The sequence below is a fragment of the Heterocephalus glaber genome, unplaced genomic scaffold, assembly GCF_053883595.1.
Source record: "Heterocephalus glaber isolate CG9 unplaced genomic scaffold, H.glaber_assembly_v1.0 deba00001745, whole genome shotgun sequence".
Taxonomy (NCBI): domain Eukaryota; kingdom Metazoa; phylum Chordata; class Mammalia; order Rodentia; family Bathyergidae; genus Heterocephalus; species Heterocephalus glaber.
This window is the reverse complement of record NW_028258451.1, coordinates 1,052,508-1,070,698: the sequence shown is the minus strand read 5'-3', so window position 1 is coordinate 1,070,698 and position 18,191 is coordinate 1,052,508. Positions and strand designations below refer to the sequence as shown.

Here is an 18,191-nt window from a genome sequence, read left to right as displayed (position 1 = left end):
ACCCAGTCTGGATATTTTAGTGAGCCCGTCTCGAAGTTTTAAAAAGAGGAGTGTGCAGCTCCGTGGGGAAGACCCTGGGCCCCCCCACACATGTGAAGGAATGTCACTCCTGCTTCACAAGGAACCAAGCTGGGTGAGGTTGGCACGTGAGGTCAAGGCCAGCCTGGACAGCTCCAAAACCCCCAAAGAAGCTCTAGGTTTCAAGTGTGAAGAAGGGGTTCCTGAGTGCCCTGAGGTCCTGGGGACCACAGGGATGCGGGCGGGCACCTTGAACCCGGGTCCCTGCGCCTGCGCAGTGCCGTGCAGTTCCAGTCTGCTGGGTGCAGGCGCAGTGGAGCCGGCCATGGGGACTGGAAGGTGAGTGCCCGCCCTTGTCTCTGCTGGGCAGCGGCGGCCCGTGCATCCTGGGCTCGCTGAAGTGGGATGATATATTTTCAGTTTTAGCACACAAAATATTGCACCCCCCAGCCCTGGGTATACCACGAGGGTCCCCGATTTCTGCACTGGAAGCTTGCCACCCTTCTGACTCAGCCTCCCGGGTGCTGGGATGACAGGTGTGCACCACCGCGCCCGGCTAATTAAAAACATTAAAAAAATGTTTTTAAGGGTTATGAAAGAAAGAAAAAGTGTGAGGAGGCGGACAGGATGTGGGGAGGAACTCTGAGGAGGGGCTGGCTCGGGGGATGCCCAGAAGCGGAGGCGGAGTGCAGGGGCCTTAGGGAGGCTGAGGGTTGGGGTACTTGGCACAAGGAGGTGGGGGTGGAGGAGGCTGTAGGGTGCAGGAACCTGTCGAGAGGCCTGGGTTCAAAGACGACAGGGAAAAGAGCATGTGCATGCTCTCAGGCTTGGGGCGGGGTTGGGCCCTGGTCAATCCAAGCTGAAAATATCCTACATTGATGGTCGTGGTGGTGCAGGCCTGCATTCTCAGTTCTCCAGAGGCTGAGGCAGGAGGATCGCCAGAGCCTGTTTCAGAAAAAAATTAGGAACCAAGCCAGGTGAGCCCAGGCCCCTCTTACCCCCTCTGGTCCCCTGTGTCCCCGGGATGGGTGTCCACAGGCCCGGCCTGGGGGGGCTCTGGCACTTTGCCCTGGGTTAAGCAGGTCCTGGAGGGCGGCAGTGGTCCTGGGAGCCCCGACCGGCCTCCAATTGGCAGTGATTGTCTTGCCTCAGCCTCCTGAGTGCTGGGATGACAGGGGCGCTCTGTGAGGGGAGAGTTCTGGGAGCCCAGATGCAGTGCAGAGCGAGGGGAGCTCCTGCTCCACTCGGGAGGGAGGGGCTAAGGATTGGCTCATGCTCTCCAGCTGGGCTCCACCGGTCTCCCCACTTCCTGGTTGTGGGCCTCCCCTTGTCCCTGCCATTGCCCTTGGCTCCTGCAACAGCCATGCTGAACCTGCAGCCTCCAGAACAGAGAGCTGGACCAACTTGTGTCCTAAAAGCCAGCCTGCCCGGCCAGGCGTGGGCCGCACACACACAACCCCAGCACTTGGGAGGCTGAGGCAGGAGGACCCCGTGCTTGAGCCAGAGACAGGTGTGGGCAGCTTAGCGAAGCTCTGTCACAAAATAAAAGTTACACAAAGGCTTGGGAGGAGCTGAGGTGCCAGGAGTGGGCCTGGCAGGGTTGGGGTGCTGAGTGAGGGGCACTGAAAAACAGGCTGAATCAGAGGCACAGATTTATTAACTTTCAGGTCACCTGGGACCTGTTGTCTTTCACACCAGATTTTGGGGGCCAGCAGTGGTTTAGAGCTCACAGGTGGCTTGGAGAACAATAACTCTGTAGGCTCAGGCCTTGGGTTCAATCAGGAAAAAAAAAATAGCGGCGCATGATGCTGTGCACCTGTAACCCCAGCACTCAGAAGGCTGAGACAGGAGGATCCCTGCGAGTTAGAGGTTGGTCTGGACCACATGGCGAGATCCTGTCTCAAAAGCTCTGAGCCCTGGCACTTTGTGTCTCTTCCTCCTGGCTGCAGTCCACCAGTGCCTGCGTGGCCCGGGTGGGCGTCCACAGGGGGCAGAAGGGGGACAAGGCAGGGCTGCCCTGCGTCCATGACAGGGTGCATGCAGTACACCAAGGGGTCCTGGCAGCAGCTGAAGTGCACAACTCTGTGGCCCCCGGCGTGCAGCATGGGTGGACAGATGTCCAGCTGGAAGGCGGGCACTGCCCGCTCAGTGCGGATCAGGGCCATTGTGTAGGCACCTGGCAGTGTCCCCTCCCCAGGTGCGCAGGGCCAGCCTGCCGGGGCCTGTGCGCTGGTCTCAGCTCTGGCTTCCGGCTCAGCCGTGGTCTCGATCTCCGTCTTGGGGTGGTGGGTGGGGCAATTTGCTCTCCTGAGCTTTGCTCTTTGGTTCTTGAACCAAACCTGAGGGTAGAGAGAAAGAGAGCAACAGTGCAGCTGAGCAGTGGCTGACATTCAGGAGGCTCGTGCAGGGTATGGTGGCCCATGCCTGTTGTCCCAGCACTGCAGAGGCCGAAGCAGGAAGATGGTGGCAAAGTTTGAAGCCAGCCTGGACTACACCGAGGGACCCTGCTGCAAAAACCAGAAATGCTTTTGTTCTGCTCGGTGATACTGAGTTTGAGGGACCCCCTCAGCCTGCTCCCATGAAGGACCCATGAGAGGTAGGAACAGAGCCCAACCTGGTCCAGAAACCCTGGTGCAGGGGACTGAGGGCAGCAGGCCCCTCCACGGGGACTGCCCCAAACCCCGGGTCAAATCTGACCTTGCTGCTTTTCTAAGGCCCCCTAAAACAGGCTTTAAATTGGGGGCCAGCGGGGGTTGAATCAGGGCTTTCACACTGAGCTACATACTCAGTCCTTTTTATTTTTAGGCAGCTAAAGTTTGGCTAAATCCCGAAATTGCCCAGGCTGGGCTCGAACTTGTGATCCTCCAGTTCAGCCTCCCAGAGTGCTGGGACTACAGGCGGGCGGCACTTCGCCCAGCCTGATTTTTTGTTTGGTGCTGGCTATCGAACCCAGAACCCATCCATGTTGGGCACAAGCTTTACCACTGAGCTGTAGATGCCCAGACACCAGAATCGTTTTTCTCTGAGACAGGGTCTCCCTGTGTCACCCAAGCTGGCTTCAGATTCATGATCCATCCTCCTGCCTCAGCCTCCCAGTGTGGGTGTTGCTGGAAGTTCAGGTGTGTGACCCCAGGTCCAGCTAGCTTGGCATTTAAATGGTTGGAAAGACCCAGTGTAGGAGTCTGAGGTGTCCTGGCACCCCTGCCTGCCCCGCCTGCAGCGCCCTGGGATGCATGTTCATCCTGGAGGCCAGATGCTTTGTCAGGCCGGGGCCTGGGTACGGGTTCCTGCGGAACAGCAGGTTCAACTCTTGCAGCTGCCTCTCGGAGAACGCAGTGCACCGCCTCAGCAGGACCCTCTGTGCCAGGCCTGAGGAAGGAGTCATTGGCCCCAGATGCCGCGTGCTCGGTGCCACCCTCTGCCGCTGCCACCCTCCCCACCTGAGCTCAAGCTCTGCCTCAGCCTGAGCTACGCGGCTTTTGTTGTTGTTGTTTTACTTTCTTGAGACAGGGTCTCACTATGTAGCCCAAGTTGTCCCTGAGCTCAGGGAAATTCTCCTGCCTCAGCCTCCAGAGTGCTGGGATCACAGGCAAGCACACTGCCCCACCAACTGCTGCAATTTTTTCTTATTTCCTTGCTGGGCCTGGAGCCCAGAATCTCGAGTAGTCAGCAAGTGCTGTGGCCCTCATAGCTCATGATACATCAGCCGGGTTCCCAAGCAGGCGCCAGGACACTGTGGAGTCCACCACCCGCCACTCCGGAGTAAGCTGTGCTAGGTTTGCCCCACCGGGGCGAACACCTAGGAAACTGCAGCTGCCAGGCGTGGTGGCGCCTGCCCTGCACTTGAGAGGCTGAGGCAGGAGGATGGCTGCGAGTTCCAGGCCAGCCAGGGCTGCACAGCGAGACCCTGTCTCAAAACAGTGGCACGAGACACACAGAACATTCTCGGATACTGGACAGAGCACAGGGCCGTGATCCCAAGATAGGGGAGACCAATGGGAACCAAGTGAATCACCTTGGTTTTGTGTGTGTTTAGAACTCACCACACGCATTGACAGCAGAGTCCGTGCACTTCTCGTGTGTGGAGCCATCCTCAGGACTTATGTGTGCAGCTGGAAACCACAATGCAGAAAATTTAAGAGGGATTAGCATGACAGTGCTCGCCTCTACTCCCACACTCTGGGAGGCGGAGGCAGGAGGATCGAAAGTTGAAGCCCAGCCCTGGCAACTTGGTGAGACCCTGTCTCAAAATAAAAAGGGCTGGGGCTGGGGCTGGGGCTGGGGCTGAGTGCTAAAAGCCCTGTGTTCCATCCCAGGGTCCAGCTGGGCATCCCCTGACCAGACCGTGCACAGGGAGGGCTGCCAGCTCCCGCGCTAGGCCACCTCCCAGCCTTGTGGCCACTTAAGGCTGAGCAGGGCTTCTCCGCGCCAGCCATGACCAGTTAAAAACAAAGCAGAGGGGGTCTGGGGATGGAGCTCAGTGGCGCTCCCTGTCTCGCAAGCACAAGGTCCCAAGTTCGATCTTTGGTACAAAAAAAAAAAAAAAAAAAAAAGCAGGCAGAGTACCAGGGACCTGGGGACCCAAACACCCCGACGCTGTCTTGGACAGAGGGTCTGTGTCCACTGAGGAGGGTGGGGTGGAGGGTGGAGTGCAGACAGAGCTGCAGGTGAAGCCAAATCCTCTCCACCCAAATCCAGGCAGTGATCAGCTGAACCCAACTCCTTTCTTTGTGAACTGGGGATTGATTGAATCCAGGTCCTTCACACTCAGCTACACCTCCATCCACTTTTAATTTTTACTTTGGAAAAGGGGACTCGCTATGGCACTAGGTAGCCCAGGCTGGGCTTGAAATGTGGGATATTCCTCCCTCAGCCTCCCAGAGTGCAGTGATGACAGGTGTGCGCCACTGTGGCCAGCCTGAAGCCTACTCCCGAGTGTGCCCCGGTTCCTGCTCCCCTCTGGTGTGTACCTTGGAGAGGAGCCTGCCAGCCTGACATCCTCGGCCTGCTGTGCAGGCGCAGCTCCGAGGTGAGAAGTGCAGCGACAGCTTGGTCCTCAGTAGGGGCTGCGCCCTGCGTCCCTTCGTCCACGCCCCAATCCCGGCTCGCCTGGCCCTGGATTCTCCGCCGGGATCCAGGTGACCCTCGGTCTGGGCCTGGCATGTGCTGCTGGCCCTCACGGAAGGGGCGAGGTGCTGACCACGGGCCCCTTCTGAGCTCTCCTTTTCCACCTCCAGGGATTGAATCCAGCACCTCCCAGGTGCTGGGCACCACTGAGCCGCGTCCCAGGCTTCTCCACTTTATTGTTTTTCCTTCTTGTCCTATTTTGTGTTTTAAAAAATCTTTGTTGGTCCATTTTAGTTATACACAATGATCACATTTGGCATAGGGAATTTGTACCTGTACATGACATATCTTGTTTTTTTTTTTTCTGATTCCCCTTCCCTCCCTCCAACCATTCTTCCTCTCTTTATTTATTTATTCATTTATTTATTCTGGTACCAGGATCAAACTCGGGACCTGGCACTTGCGAGGCAGGTGGCGCCACTGAGCTCCATTCCCGGACCTTCCCCTTCTTTACAGAAGCTCTGTTTAAATCTTTTCCCTTTTGTTCTCTTTTTCCCTTATCCCATTGCCCAGGCTGGTCTTGGACGTGCTGAGATCCTCCTGCATCAGCCTCCCGAGTGCTGGGAGTACAGACAGGCACCACCATGCCCGGCCTATCTCTGCATCTTTTATTGATTTTCTTACCAGCAGGGAAAGGGATGGCAATGGGAGTGAGTCCTGAGACAGGAGCCTCTGGGTGAGTCGCCCTTCGTCCTAGGTGGCGGTGTCCCTGATGCTGGCTAGCGGGTCCTGGCGGCCGAGCCCGCTGCACAGTGTCCTCCTGCACAGGTCCAGGGAGCGGCAGGCTGCTCGCCTCTGCGTCCACGAGTGCTTCCAGTGGAAGAAGTGGACATTGGGAGACAGCAGCTCTGAGGACACTTCACCTTTTGTTTTCGGTGCTAGGGGCTGAAGCAGGGCTTCCCACACCCCGGGCAAGCACTCTGCCGCCGGCTGCCTCCCAGCTGGTTTTAGTTTCTGTTTTATTGACAGAGGGTCTGGCTGTGTGGCCCAGGCTGACCTCGAATGCGTGGTGATCCTCCTGCCTCAGCCTCCCAAGAGCTGCGATGACAGGCATGTGCCCCTACGCCCTGCTTTTATTTTAGTTTTGTTTTCTCTTGCTGAGTTGCCCAGGCTGTTACCCTGGCTTCCCATGCTGCACCCTCCTGAGTAGTGGGGTTGCAGGTGTGCACCCCGCCCAGGGTGCTGTGGTTTTCTTTGCTTGAAGGCGTCGCTGTCTGAGGAGACAACCGGGAAGCGGCCTGGGCCTGGCTGGCACTGAGTTCTAGTCCTGCCGCTCCTGCCGCTGGCTGCACAGCCTGGCGCTGTCCCCGCGGCAAGTGCTGAAGGCCGCAGGGAGCGTTCTGTCTACAGCAGCCCAGCGGTTGGGTGTCATCTGCCAGCGCGGTTCCTGTCTTTCGAGTTTTATTTTTGTGCTGCTGAAGAGGAAACTCAGGGCCTCACGCTCGTGGGGCAACACTACTGCTCAGCCACATCCCCAGCCCTTTTAATTATTCTGACACAGGGTCTCCCTAAGTTGCTAGGTTGCCCAGGCTGGCGTGGAACTTGTAGCAACCCTCCTGCCTCAGCCTCCTGAGGAGCTGGGATGACAGGCGTGCACCACCATGCCCGGCTTCATTGCTTCCTGATTTGGCCATCGGCGCTGGAGATGGGACCGTCCTTGGGCTGAGGTCTCGGTGAATGTGATGGGAGCCTTGCAACCTTCAATGGGGAGGCAACCCTGACGCAACTGCAGCGGAGACAGGTGCCACCAGCTGTCCCTGACACCAGGCCACCAGCACCTCAGCTCTGTGCAGGAGCCGTGTCCCTTGTCACAGTGTGAGGTTCATTCGTGGATCGGCTTCCGCTGTGCATCTCTCTTTTCTTCTTGTTGTTTCAAGCCAGGGTCTTACTAAGGAGCCCAGGCTGGCAGCGATCCTTCTGCCTCAGCCTCCGAAGTGCTGGGGTCACAGGTGTGTGCCATTGTGCCTGGCTCGCTTTGCCTTTCACAACTTCTCAGGTGTGTTTTTGTTTGTTTTGTTTTGAGACAGGGTCTCTGTTATAAAGAATCTACTTGTTGGGGCTGGGGATTTAGCTCAGTGGCACCGTGCCTGCCTTGCAAGCACAAGGCCCTGAGTTTGATTCCCAGTACAAAACAAAACTCCCCTAAAACAAACACCCCCCCCCCCCCGAATCTACGTGTCAAAATAGGCTTTGAGGGCCGGGCATTTAGCTCAGTGGTTCCACTGTCTACCTCACAAGCATAAGGGCCCAAGTTCAATCCCTGGTCCAAAAGAAAAAGAAAAAGAAAAAGAAAAAAAAAGGCTTTGAAAGAAAGTTTATTTAGGTAAGCAGAGACCAAAGTTAGGGATAGATTCTAGCAGCTAGCTGGGAAAAGCCGAGTTTAGCACATCTGTGTGTGGATGGGAGAGAGAGATACAGGCAATCAACTGAGAAAGGAGTTAGGCTCATATGGGCATGGAAGGGGCTGCACAATCTGGAGTGAAATGTTTGTGATTAAACCCAAGGGCGGTGCGCAGGTGTGTAGATGCTCACTGGACTCCCCGGCACCAGGGAGATTGTGTACTCTGCTTTGAGTCCATTTGCCCAGTTTACTGAGAAGCTGCTGTTACTGGCTGAAAGCAGCCTCTGCTTTGTCCCCATGGTCAAGGCCAGGCCTGACAGTCTTGCTATGTAGCCCAGGCTGGGCTCCAACTCATGCTGATCTCCTGCCTCAGCCTCCTGAGAGCTGGGATCGAAGGCTTGTGCCACCATGCCCCTCAGGATCTCCCAGTTTGAAGAGTCCTCAGGATTTTCATTGTTTGCAGAAGTGCCAAAGCTCTGCCTTCTGTGGTTTCTTCTGGCTGGAAGGGGCTGTGGACCCCACCCACCATGGGGTGCTGTTGTTCACTGGCTGGGTTGAAGGGAAAAATTGTCAGAAGACAATGAGAAAAGAATTAGTGAACTTTACTGTTATTTTAGGGATGCAGAACCCAAATATGAGGAGCAGGTCAGATTTCCATTGTTCTTGTGGAGGACAGAGTCTGGCAAAAAGGGAGGTTAGATAGGTTATCCAGTGCCTGAGAGGCATAGCCTTAGCATGATTACCCACCTAGTGGATCTAATGAAAAATGGGAGCTCAGTACAGGTGCCCATTTAAGCTGTGGTACATTAGTTCATTAGTGAGTCTGCCTATCTGCACCCAGAGCAGTGCTGGAGTCCTGCTTTCTGAAGAGGAGCCTCAGTCTTCCAGAGGTTCTCAGGAGCACCTTTCCTCTTCGTCCTGTGAAAATTCTAGTGGTCATTTCCCATGTAGGATCTTTATAGCTTGTCACTAAGTCCTTTGGGGAAGGACCAGAATGTTTCCTGAGGAAATGGGAATAAGACTAGGGTCTTGAGGGGCTGTAAGGCTGCACTTGCCTCCCTATCAGCCTTTTGATTTCCCAAGGAGACTTTAGACTTGTGCCCTTGGGATCCCTTGCAATGAATGACAACGTGGTAGGGAAGATGGACTGCCTCAAGGAGTTGTAGAGTTTCCTGGTTGTGTTTTACAGATGATTGCTGATTAGTCAGCAAGCTTCTTCTTTCCATATCACTGTGTGGGCATGTAGCACCAGAGAGGCATATTTGGAGTCTACATAGATGGCTTCTTCCCTTTTCCTAACAACAAAGCCCAGCTAAGAGCTATGAGCTCTGTCTTTCTGAGCAGAGGTCCCTGGGGGAAGTTGTCTTCGATGACCTGTTGTGAACTGACAACCACATAACCTGCCTTTTGATGTCCTTCTTGGACAAAGCTACTTCTTTTTTTTTTTTTGGTACCAGGGATCGAACCCGGGGCCTTGCACTTTTGAGGCAGGCACTGGAACCATTGAGCTAAATTCCCAGCCCCAAGCTACTTCTATAAGTGAACCACACCTTCTCAGGGTCTTGGAGGGGTAGTCACTGATGCCCTGCCTGCTTGCATAGTTCTGGGAGATCACTTGTTCACAAGAGTGGCTAACTTCTGGGCCTGTAGGCATCAGAGAGGTAGGATTGAGAGCAGTGCCAATTTTTACAACTACCTCAGCAGTATCTAGGAGCATGGCCTTGTACTTAGCAAGCTGTTCCCTGTGACTCACAAGTAATCTTTGGTCTCAAGGGTCACTGTACTCTGAAAGGGAGTCAGACTAATAGTTTCTGTTCTAAAGTCTTCCTCTATTAGCATAGCTGTAGCTGCTGTTGCTCTTAGGCAGGGTGGCCATCCAGCAGCCACTTGATCTAACTCTTTTGAAAAATATGCCAGTGGGCACAGTTCTTGTTATAGCCTTTACATCGAGACACCTAAAACAATTCCTCTCTTTTCTTTTCTTTTTTTTTTAACTGAGCTCCATTTTAATAGATACTTATATACACACACTTTCACAACCCTACACACACACTGCAGTGACTCATGAGTCTTCTCATTCATTTAGTTTCATCAATTGCCTTTTGAGCACAGAAATTTTTAGCAATCACAGTATCCGAAGGAGGAAGGAATTCTACTGCTTGGGCCACACATGAGAACAGGTGCTTTCAGTGAACCTGTGGATTCTGGAAAGTGGCTTCATTTGTTGCGACAGGCTGGAAGGCTCAGGGTTCAAAGACAGTCCAAGCAACCCTCAGGAGATCTGCCCTCAGAACAATGCTGAGGATGACCGGTTCTCAATTAAAATATTTCCTTCTAAGAACCACAAAGGTCAGAGTTATGATACAGGTACTTGTAATTTATGAAAGTGACCATTTTTGAAAAGCAGCAATTGGTTTAGGAAAGGGCGGGACACCATGGTGGGAGTGCACAGTAGCTAGAGGCCTTGTGGCCTCAAGGGCCTGGGATGATGGCAGAGGCTCCTCCTGGGTGGGATGCAGCCAGTCAGGTGAAGTCGTCCGCACTCCTCTAGTCCATACCAGTCCAAGATGGCTTTCTCTGTTTTTTATAAAGGCAATCGATGGGAAATACAAATAACCCTATTACAACTGCTATGGCCCCTAGTGCTAATCCCAAAACCAGGATTAGAGGTGCAATGAATAATTTTCCAGCACAGACTGACCCTCACACTAGTCTCTGTAAATGGGGTCCCTCTGGGAGGTAGCAATGTTTACATCCAAATATACTGAGGTTTGATGTGTGGTCTCCAAAAATCCGGAGCTGGAGGTATCTCTCCCCACATCGGGAACAAAAATTAGTGTTGCACTGTGAACAGGTCATGTGGTCACAACTCTGGGTTTTCTGGATGTGGCTTTGTCCAGAAACGCTGAGTCCTCTGGTACCTTCCTTAGGTGACATCTCAGTGAAGCATTTCATTAGAGGAGTGCAAAATTCAAGAAGGCACAATGTTTCGTCACTCACAAAAACAGTCTAAGAAATCCACCCCTCTGCCCTTGCACTTTGGACCCTTCTGGACGTTCCTCTGCCCGTGCTCGATTTTGCTGGCCCAGTGAAGTGGCACCTAAAACACCAGACGAACTGGCAAGTAGGGCACTGGATTTTGTATTTGCTCTCGGACCTGGAAGGGGTAGGAATATGTCCTTTCTTCCTAAAGGTTGTAAAGTGCTTGCACTGAGGACACCGCTTCGTGCTGGAATCAATTCGACCAAGTTCCAGGAAATGCTTATACTTGAGGGAGTCCTCATGCATCAGGTTGTAGACAACAGTTGTTTCTTCCAGGAATTCGAAGCACTTGGTGATAAGGCATCTGATTTCTACTTGGCCAAGCTGTACCTGCGCGCTCAGGTGGACTTGGGGGCACTCCCGCCCTCGGCCTCCTCGCAGGGGGCAGGGCTCGATGGGCTGGTGTTACAGGAGCGCCGCGAGGGGCGCGCGGGGGCCCCCCCGGCCCCGCCCGGCCGGCCACGGAGAAGGGCTCGGGCTCCGGGTGCGGGTCCCGCTCGGGCCGCGAGGCGCTGGGGGCCGGGGGGCTGGGCAGCGAGGCCGGGGGCGGGGCCGGGGCCGGGGCGCGGGGCAGCTCACTCCGTGTACAACACGGAGCAGAACGCGGGCCTCCTACCACCCCCGGAGCGCCCGGCTGCTCGCGCGCTCCAGGGCGCCGGACTCCGTGCTCACGGCGCCCCGCTCCTCGCCTATCGCCGTCGCCCGCGGCCTGAGCCCCCGGGGCCCATCCAGCCGCCATGACCCCACCGGCGCCCCGCGCGCCTGCTTCTGCTTCCCGGTGCGCCGCGTCCGGCGGGGCTGGGGACCCCCGCGCTCGCCCCTCCTCTCTTTTCTGATATTAGAGGAAGAAGCGTTTCCTTAAATCGGGTGTTCCACTGTACCACACAGCGGGAGCCACCTGTTGGCTAACTGGGTCAGGGAAACCCGGCGTAGTCCCAACAGGTAAACCCATTTTAGCCTTTGCCTGAATTTGAGAATCGCCCCAAGTTTTGCTAGTGAATCTCTTCCTAGCACGGCAGTAGGATACTGTGGGACAGTTAGAAACCCATGATTAAACATTTGGCCTTCAAAGTGGCGTGCCAGAGGATGAGTGGAGGCTCTCCAGCCAGGCTGGGGGCTACGCCTGCAATCCCCCGCTCAGGAAGCTGAGTGTTACGGCTGGGTCTCGATGGCCCCCAAAGCCTCGTGTGGTCATAGGTGGGGATTTTCAGAGGAGGCTGGATCTAGCGTGCGACGCTGAGGTTAAGTGTGTGATTACTAAGTTAGTCCATCGATGGGTTTGGCATAGCTCTGACTGTAGATCGTGGGAAGCCCCACCCTGAGTGTGGGCGCTACCTGCCTTGAGGGTGTGCAGTCTGGATAGAATGGAAGGGACGGAAAGAGGGTGGCTGCTGCCGCTTGCCACTTGCTGCTGCTTCCTCATCACTTTGCTGCTTTGCCGCCTTCCTGCCTCCTGCCCACCACGGACTGTTTCTCCTCTGCGATGTCCCTGTGCCTCGATGCCCTGCCTGGGAGCCAGCTGACTATGAACTGAAACCTCTACAGAATGTGAGCTACAATAAACTTTTCCTCCTTTAACTTTGAGTGTTGGGTATTTTTGTCTCAGCAAGGAGAAAATTAAGGCAAAAGGCAGGAGGATCACCATGAGTTGAAGCCCAGCCTGAAGTATGTAGTGAGACCCTGTCTCAAAAAACCAAACCAGGGCCGGGGATTTAGCTCAGTGGTGCCACCACTGGCCTCACAAGTGCGAGGACCCGAGTTCGAGCACCAATACCAAAAGCAAACAAACAAAACACCAGAGAGAAGGTGGGAGGAGGGGAGAGAGAAGGTAGAGGAGGTGGCAAATGGGGTAGGGTTCCTGTGGTGTGGAGTGCAAGTACGCTGGAGACACCACGTGGGTGCAGGGCGTACGTGCCACCCTGCCCAAGAATCAAAAGCCAGAGCTCAGGTAGATACATGCACGTCGGCGTGTACTGCAACACTGCTCACAGGAGCCAGGTGGTGGAACTGACCCAAGCGCCCATCAGTGGGAAAATGGATGAGAAGATGTGGAAGATTATTCAGCCGGAGGATGAGATTTTGGCATATATGATGACAAGAATGAACCTTGAAGGCATTATGCTAAGAGATATAAATCAGACACCAAAGGACAAACAGTGCACGAGTTCACTTATGTGAAGCACTTAGACGAGGCAAATCAGTAGAGAAAAAAATGTCCAGTGGAGCCACACCCAGAAAGGCTGGGGGAGCGGGATGGCGAGTTATTGCGTCATGAATACTGGTTTTCTTTGGGGGATACAGAGGTTCAGGAAAGAGTGGTGACGGCCACACATGCAGAATGTAATCACGGCCACTGAAGAGCACAGTGAAAAGGGCTGAAATGGCAAACTTTATGTCATATAAATTTACTACAACATTAAACAATTAATGTAGTATTAAAAAAACCAAACCAAACCAAACCAACCAAACGAGCCCTGAGACAGTCTGAGTCCTGGACCGTGCGGCTGCGGTCCTGTCCGTTGGTCCTCACCAGCCCTGCTACCCCTCCTGTTAGACAAGCAAACAGCCACACAGACCAAGCGAACGAAGCCAGTTCCAAGGGTCTGTTGTGGAAACATGGTCACCCTGCCTCGCTTTGCCAGCACATGTGCCACTGCTTGGGGCGAAATCCTAAACCTCCTAGCTGTGCCTGTGTCCCTGGTGGAGGAGCTGTGAAATCCGGGCCCTGCTCACTGTGAAGTTATCGCTTTACTCTCATTTCTGAGGTTTAAAAATATATTTCAAAACTGATTAATAAAATAATTTTTTTTTTGTTTTCTGAGACAGGGTCTCACTATCTAGTCCAGGCTGGCCTGGAACTCATGGTGATCCTCCTGCCTCAGGCTCCTGAGTGCTGGAATGACAAGCGTGCACCACCACACCTAGCATTAACTTTATCTTTGAAGTCATTCCTTTTTTCAACAAATACTGAGCACATATCTTTGGTGGGAGTGTAAAGTGGTACAACCACCATGGACGTCAGTATGGAGATTTCTCAAAAAACGGAAACTAGAAATTTCATTTGACTCAACTATTCCCCTTCTACAGATCTTTCCACAAGATTTAAAAACATCATATTGCAGTGATCCATGCACACTCATGTTTATAGCACCATAGTTCACAATAGGTAGATCTTGGAAGTGGCCTATGTGTCCATCAACAGAGGAATGGATAAAATGTTTACACACTATGGAGTACTACTGTGCTGTAAAGAAGGATAAAGTTGAGTCATTTGTAGGACACAGGATGCACCTTGAGACCATAATGTTAAATGAAATAAAGCAGACACACAAGAGGTTAAATACCGTATGGCTTCTCTCATATGAGAAATGCAAAGTATAAATAAAGCATAGAGCAAAATGAAAGACAGATGGGGTGGGCTGGGCAAGGGGGCACTCGCTTGTAACGGAGGCCGGGCTGGACTGCACAGTGAGACCCTGCCTCAGACACGGGACGGCGGACACGGGAGCTTGGTCTTTGGAAATGGTAAGGGGAGCGGGGCGCAGGGAGGAGGGGGTGGAGTGAAGGTGCCCACGAGGCGCGGGGCATTGTGGGTTGCACGTGGACAAAAAAAAAAAAAAGAAATACAATGAAAACGTGGGCGGGAGAGTAAACAGTAAACATCGCACACTGCGGCTGGGAGGTACAGTGAGAGGCCGGGGCGGAGGCGGCCAGCGTGCGCCGCTGGTCTGGGAGGATTGCGCCCTGTTCCACACCGTCCTAATTTACCTGGCCTCTGCTGACCTGCTGAGTCCACTCAGCTCTCTTCTTATTATGTACATAAGGAAACTGATTTTTTTTAAAAAGTTTACTTTTGGGGCGTGGTGGCGCACGCCTGTCATCCCAGCACACGGAAGGCTGAGGCAGGAGGATCTCTGAGAGTTGGAGGCCGGCCTGGGCCACACAGCGAGGCCCTGTCTCCCTTACTCCTCCAGCCCGCGCTCCCGTTCACCAAGGAGGCGCTACTGCCCCTGTGTCCAGGCGGGGGTGCCAGGGAGCCCCAAGCGGGAACCAGAGTGAGCCCAGCGCCGGAATCCACCGGAAGAGGCCTGGCGCTGTGCATCGCAATCCCAGCTCTCTGGGAGAATGAGACAGGAGGATCGCAAGTTCTCGTCCCGCTAGGGTGGCTTAGGGACCCTGACTCAAAGTAAATAAACACAAAAAGGGCAAAGGGAGCAGCTCTAATGGTCAGTTCATCCACACACACACTCTCACACCTGTATTGTGTTTTGTTTTAGAGACATGGTCTCACTATGGAGCCCAGGCCGGCCCTGAACTCTGCGATCCTCCTGCTTCAGTCCCCCGAGTGCCGTGCCGGGTTTCGGGCTTGTGCCAGCACGCCTGGCTCAACCCCTGGAGTTACTTTGATCAGCCAGGTCCTCGCTTTCCCTTCCCTCTGCCTCCCCTTCTCTCCGCCTTCCCCGCCCCTCTGTGAAGCTGCAGTGGCTGTGTTGTCCGGGGGTCCGCGCCCCGCAAAGGCCCCGTTCCGGCCGGGTCACTCGCTGACCCCAGGCCTCTGTAAGCACTGGGAGGCGCAGGCTTCGCAGAAGCACAGCGGGACACCGGGTAGCCCGTCCCTCGCTACCCACCGGGGTTCAGAGCGCTCAGCTATGGAGGCCTGGCGGCCAGCACTCGGGAGGCTGAGGCAGGAGGACTGCTGTGAGACTGCACACCCTGCGCCCAGTGCCTGGGCTTCCTGCAGGACCCTGCGGGCGTCACGGGCCCTCAGGTCCCTGACGGTGACCTCTGATCTGGAACGGGGAGGCAGAGCACAAAGGGCGCAGGCGGGCGGGCCGAGAGCTGCACACTGCTGCCTGCGTCCGCTTCTCCCGCACCAGCTTGTAGCGTGGCCTCTGCTGTGATTCGCTGTTTATTTTACTTTTCCCAGCGTTGAGGATGGAGCTCGGGCCCCCGGTCTTCGAGGCAAGTGCTCTACCACCCGGCAATACCCGCACACCTGTGAGCCCAGCATTCGCTCGGGAGGCTGAGGCGGGAGGATCGCCATGAGTTCAAGGCCAGCCTGGGCTACACAGTGAGGACTATCTCAACAAAAGCAAAAACAAAAACAAAACCCAAACAAAACAAAGGCCCTCAAATAAGACATTCTGTGAAAGGTATAGATGGCAGTTGGTTACGCGTACGACCAACCAGCCAAGAGCAGGCTCCTGAGGTCACTTTTTATTTTTTAATTTTTTATTTATTTTATTTTATTTTTTTCCTGAGGTCACTTTTGCAGCTTGTGCTGGCCGGCATCTGCCCGGTGTCTGGCTCTTCTCATTCCTGAAAGCACAGCAGCATGCTGGGGTTAACCTCCGTCCAAGAAGAAACTTAAACTCTACATGGGCTTTCATATACAGGCACCTGGAATGTATTTACTTTTGGTTTTCTGAGCCGGGGTTCCGCTATGTGGTTCAGGCTGGCCTTGAGCTCACTGCGTAGCCCACGCCGGCCTCCAACTCGCTGCTCTCCTCCTGCCTCGGCCTCCCGAGTGCGGGGATCACAGGTGTGCCACCTGGTTGAACCTGAATTTTTTAAGTTGCCAAGATATCTGGGCAGTCAATTTCTCATGTGCATCTCTTGTTGAATGTTTTGGCTCGGGAAAGAATGTGTGAAGCTCTTGGAAGACCTTTCTTGGGTAACCGCGCCCCTCTGCGTGGGAGGCTTAAGCCCACAGCCGCAGGGCGCCTCTCGCGGATCCCTCCGTGCGGAGGGGCGCAGCCGGAGCCGGCCAATGGCAGGGGCTGCACGGTCCACGCACTGCGCAGTCGCAATGCGGAAGGCGGTTACTTCGTTGCCGCCCTCTCCGATGCTGCGCTGTGATAGAACGGGAGGTTTTTGCGCTGCGCGAATGTGCTCTTATAGATGAACGAGTACAGTTACAGGCGTCGGCTGTAAATCGCTAACTGTGTGCCCGAGGCACTGCTGACGGATTGCAGCGCTCAGTCCGTTTTCACTTTTATGAAAGCAGTTTTGCTTTCTATTTCATGAACCTTTGTTCTGAGTTAGAGCTACAGATGTGAACCGACAGGTCACACTTATGTACTGCACATGATCACGCTATTTAGCATCGATGGTATATTATATTATGTAAATAATAAAAGCTATGTACAAAGCGGGAAAAAGAAAGAAAAATAAATTTTCAGCTGGGTGTAGTGGCATATGCCTCTAGTCTCAGCACCCAGGAGGCTGAGGCAGGAGGATCACTAGGAGTTTCAGGCCAGTCTGGAATACATAGTGAGACCCTGTCTCAAAAAACAAACAACCCCCCCCAACCCAAACAAAAAAATTCTCTGTGATTTTGAATGTGTTGTTTTCTTCTAAGGTCTGCAGTTTTGGGGTCTAGCAATTCTGTTTTTTCGAGGGCCCCCTGCTTTTCCCAAGTTGTGGCAGTGTAGAAGTCAAAATATGTCCCAGCTCACACTGGTACCGTATTTCCCTGAAAATAAGACCAAGTCTTATATTATTTTTTCTCCAAAATACACAATAGGGCTTATTCTCGGGGGATGTCTTTTTCTATGTACAACAATTTTTTCAGGTAAAAAAAAATACATTTAGGGGCCGGGGATTTAGCTCAGTGGTTCCGCCGCCTGCCTTGCAAGCGGAAGGATTCGAGTTCGACCCCCGGTACCAAAAAAGCCCCCCTGAAACAAACGTTTATTCAAATTCAGTCATCACCTTCTGCAACATCGTCATAACTCTCCAAACCCTGATTTCCTGCGACTCCATTTCCCGTGGAACCCTTAGCCCCGGTGTCTCCTGTCCAGCAGCAGAGCCTCCCTAAGTGAGCGCTTCCGGTCCGTTCAGCCTGCTCACAGCGCACTGGCAACATGACTGTCAGCGATTTTACCCCAGGAATCCTTCACCCGGTCACAGCCTCTCACAGGCTGGGTCACACAGAGTTTCCACTGAATCAAGTGTTAAGCCGGGCGTGGAGGTGCACGCCTGTGAACCCAGCGCTTGGGAGGCTGAGGCAGCAGGATCGCCAAGAGTTTGAAGCCAGCCTGAGCTACAGAGGAAGACCCTGTGTCAAAAACCAAACAACAACGACAACAACAAAACAAAAATGTTAAGTATTAATTGAAGCCTTATGAGATCACAGTGGCAACAAAAATGATGATAGTTGAGCACGATCCACACAAAAGCAACAGAAAATTGCAGGGATCAGGATCAGAAAACACTTCCTTATTTCACACGAGTGCATCAAGTCCTTCCATTACAACACGCGCTGTACTGAATCCTGAAGATTCATATCAGCCACAATTATAGCGGCTCATTACCAAGTGCACGGTTTATTCCTGCATGGTGTCTGGACTCTGCTCATTAGGTCTTTCTTTTGAGACAGGGTCTCACTATGTAGTTGACGCTGGCCTTGAACTCACCATGTAGTCAGGGGCTTCAAACTTGGCACAATTCTCCTGCCTCAGCCTCCAGAATGCTGGGATCACAGGTGTGTGCACCACGCCTGGCTCCTGACTTTGATTCTTACACTACATTAAACAGGTTTTCGGAAGGCCCATCCACACGGGAGTAACAAGCGCCACCAGCAACCCCACGCCCTGTCCCTACAGCCTTGTCCTACCTCAGGCCAGCCCGGCCCAAGGAGATGCAGCCGCAACAGTGGAGG

General features: G+C 53.9%; 1 protein-coding gene and 1 pseudogene across 1 annotated transcript; both read right to left on the bottom strand.

Moving 5' to 3' along the window:
- Positions 1–1,728: 1,728 nt before the first annotated feature.
- On the bottom strand, positions 1,729–5,181 carry Dprx (divergent-paired related homeobox). Its single transcript, XM_087200906.1, has 4 exons — positions 4,989–5,181; positions 4,062–4,130; positions 3,861–3,970; positions 1,729–2,357 (listed from the first exon to the last, which is right to left on the bottom strand). The coding sequence occupies exons 1-4, from the start codon at positions 5,179–5,181 to the stop codon at positions 1,797–1,799; spliced, it is 933 nt and encodes a 310-aa protein (XP_087057032.1). The 3' UTR covers positions 1,729–1,796.
- Positions 5,182–10,033: 4,852 nt separating this feature from the next.
- Positions 10,034–11,267, bottom strand: LOC147821290 (E3 ubiquitin-protein ligase RNF217-like; annotated as a pseudogene).
- Positions 11,268–18,191: the final 6,924 nt, after the last annotated feature.

What these genes read in the sequence shown, in the direction of transcription:
- Dprx (XM_087200906.1), bottom strand. Translation starts at nt 5,181, where the DNA reads ATGCCAGGCCCAGACCGAGGGTCACCTGGATCCCGGCGGAGAATCCAG. An exon ending in CTGGCAGGCTCCTCTCCAAG is followed by an intron (nt 4,131 to 4,988) that starts GTACACACCAGA and finishes TGTGGTTTCCAG; the next exon opens with CTGCACACATAAGTCCTGAG. An exon ending in CTCTGCTGTCAATGCGTGTG is followed by an intron (nt 3,971 to 4,061) that starts GTGAGTTCTAAA and finishes TGCTCTGTCCAG; the next exon opens with TATCCGAGAATGTTCTGTGT.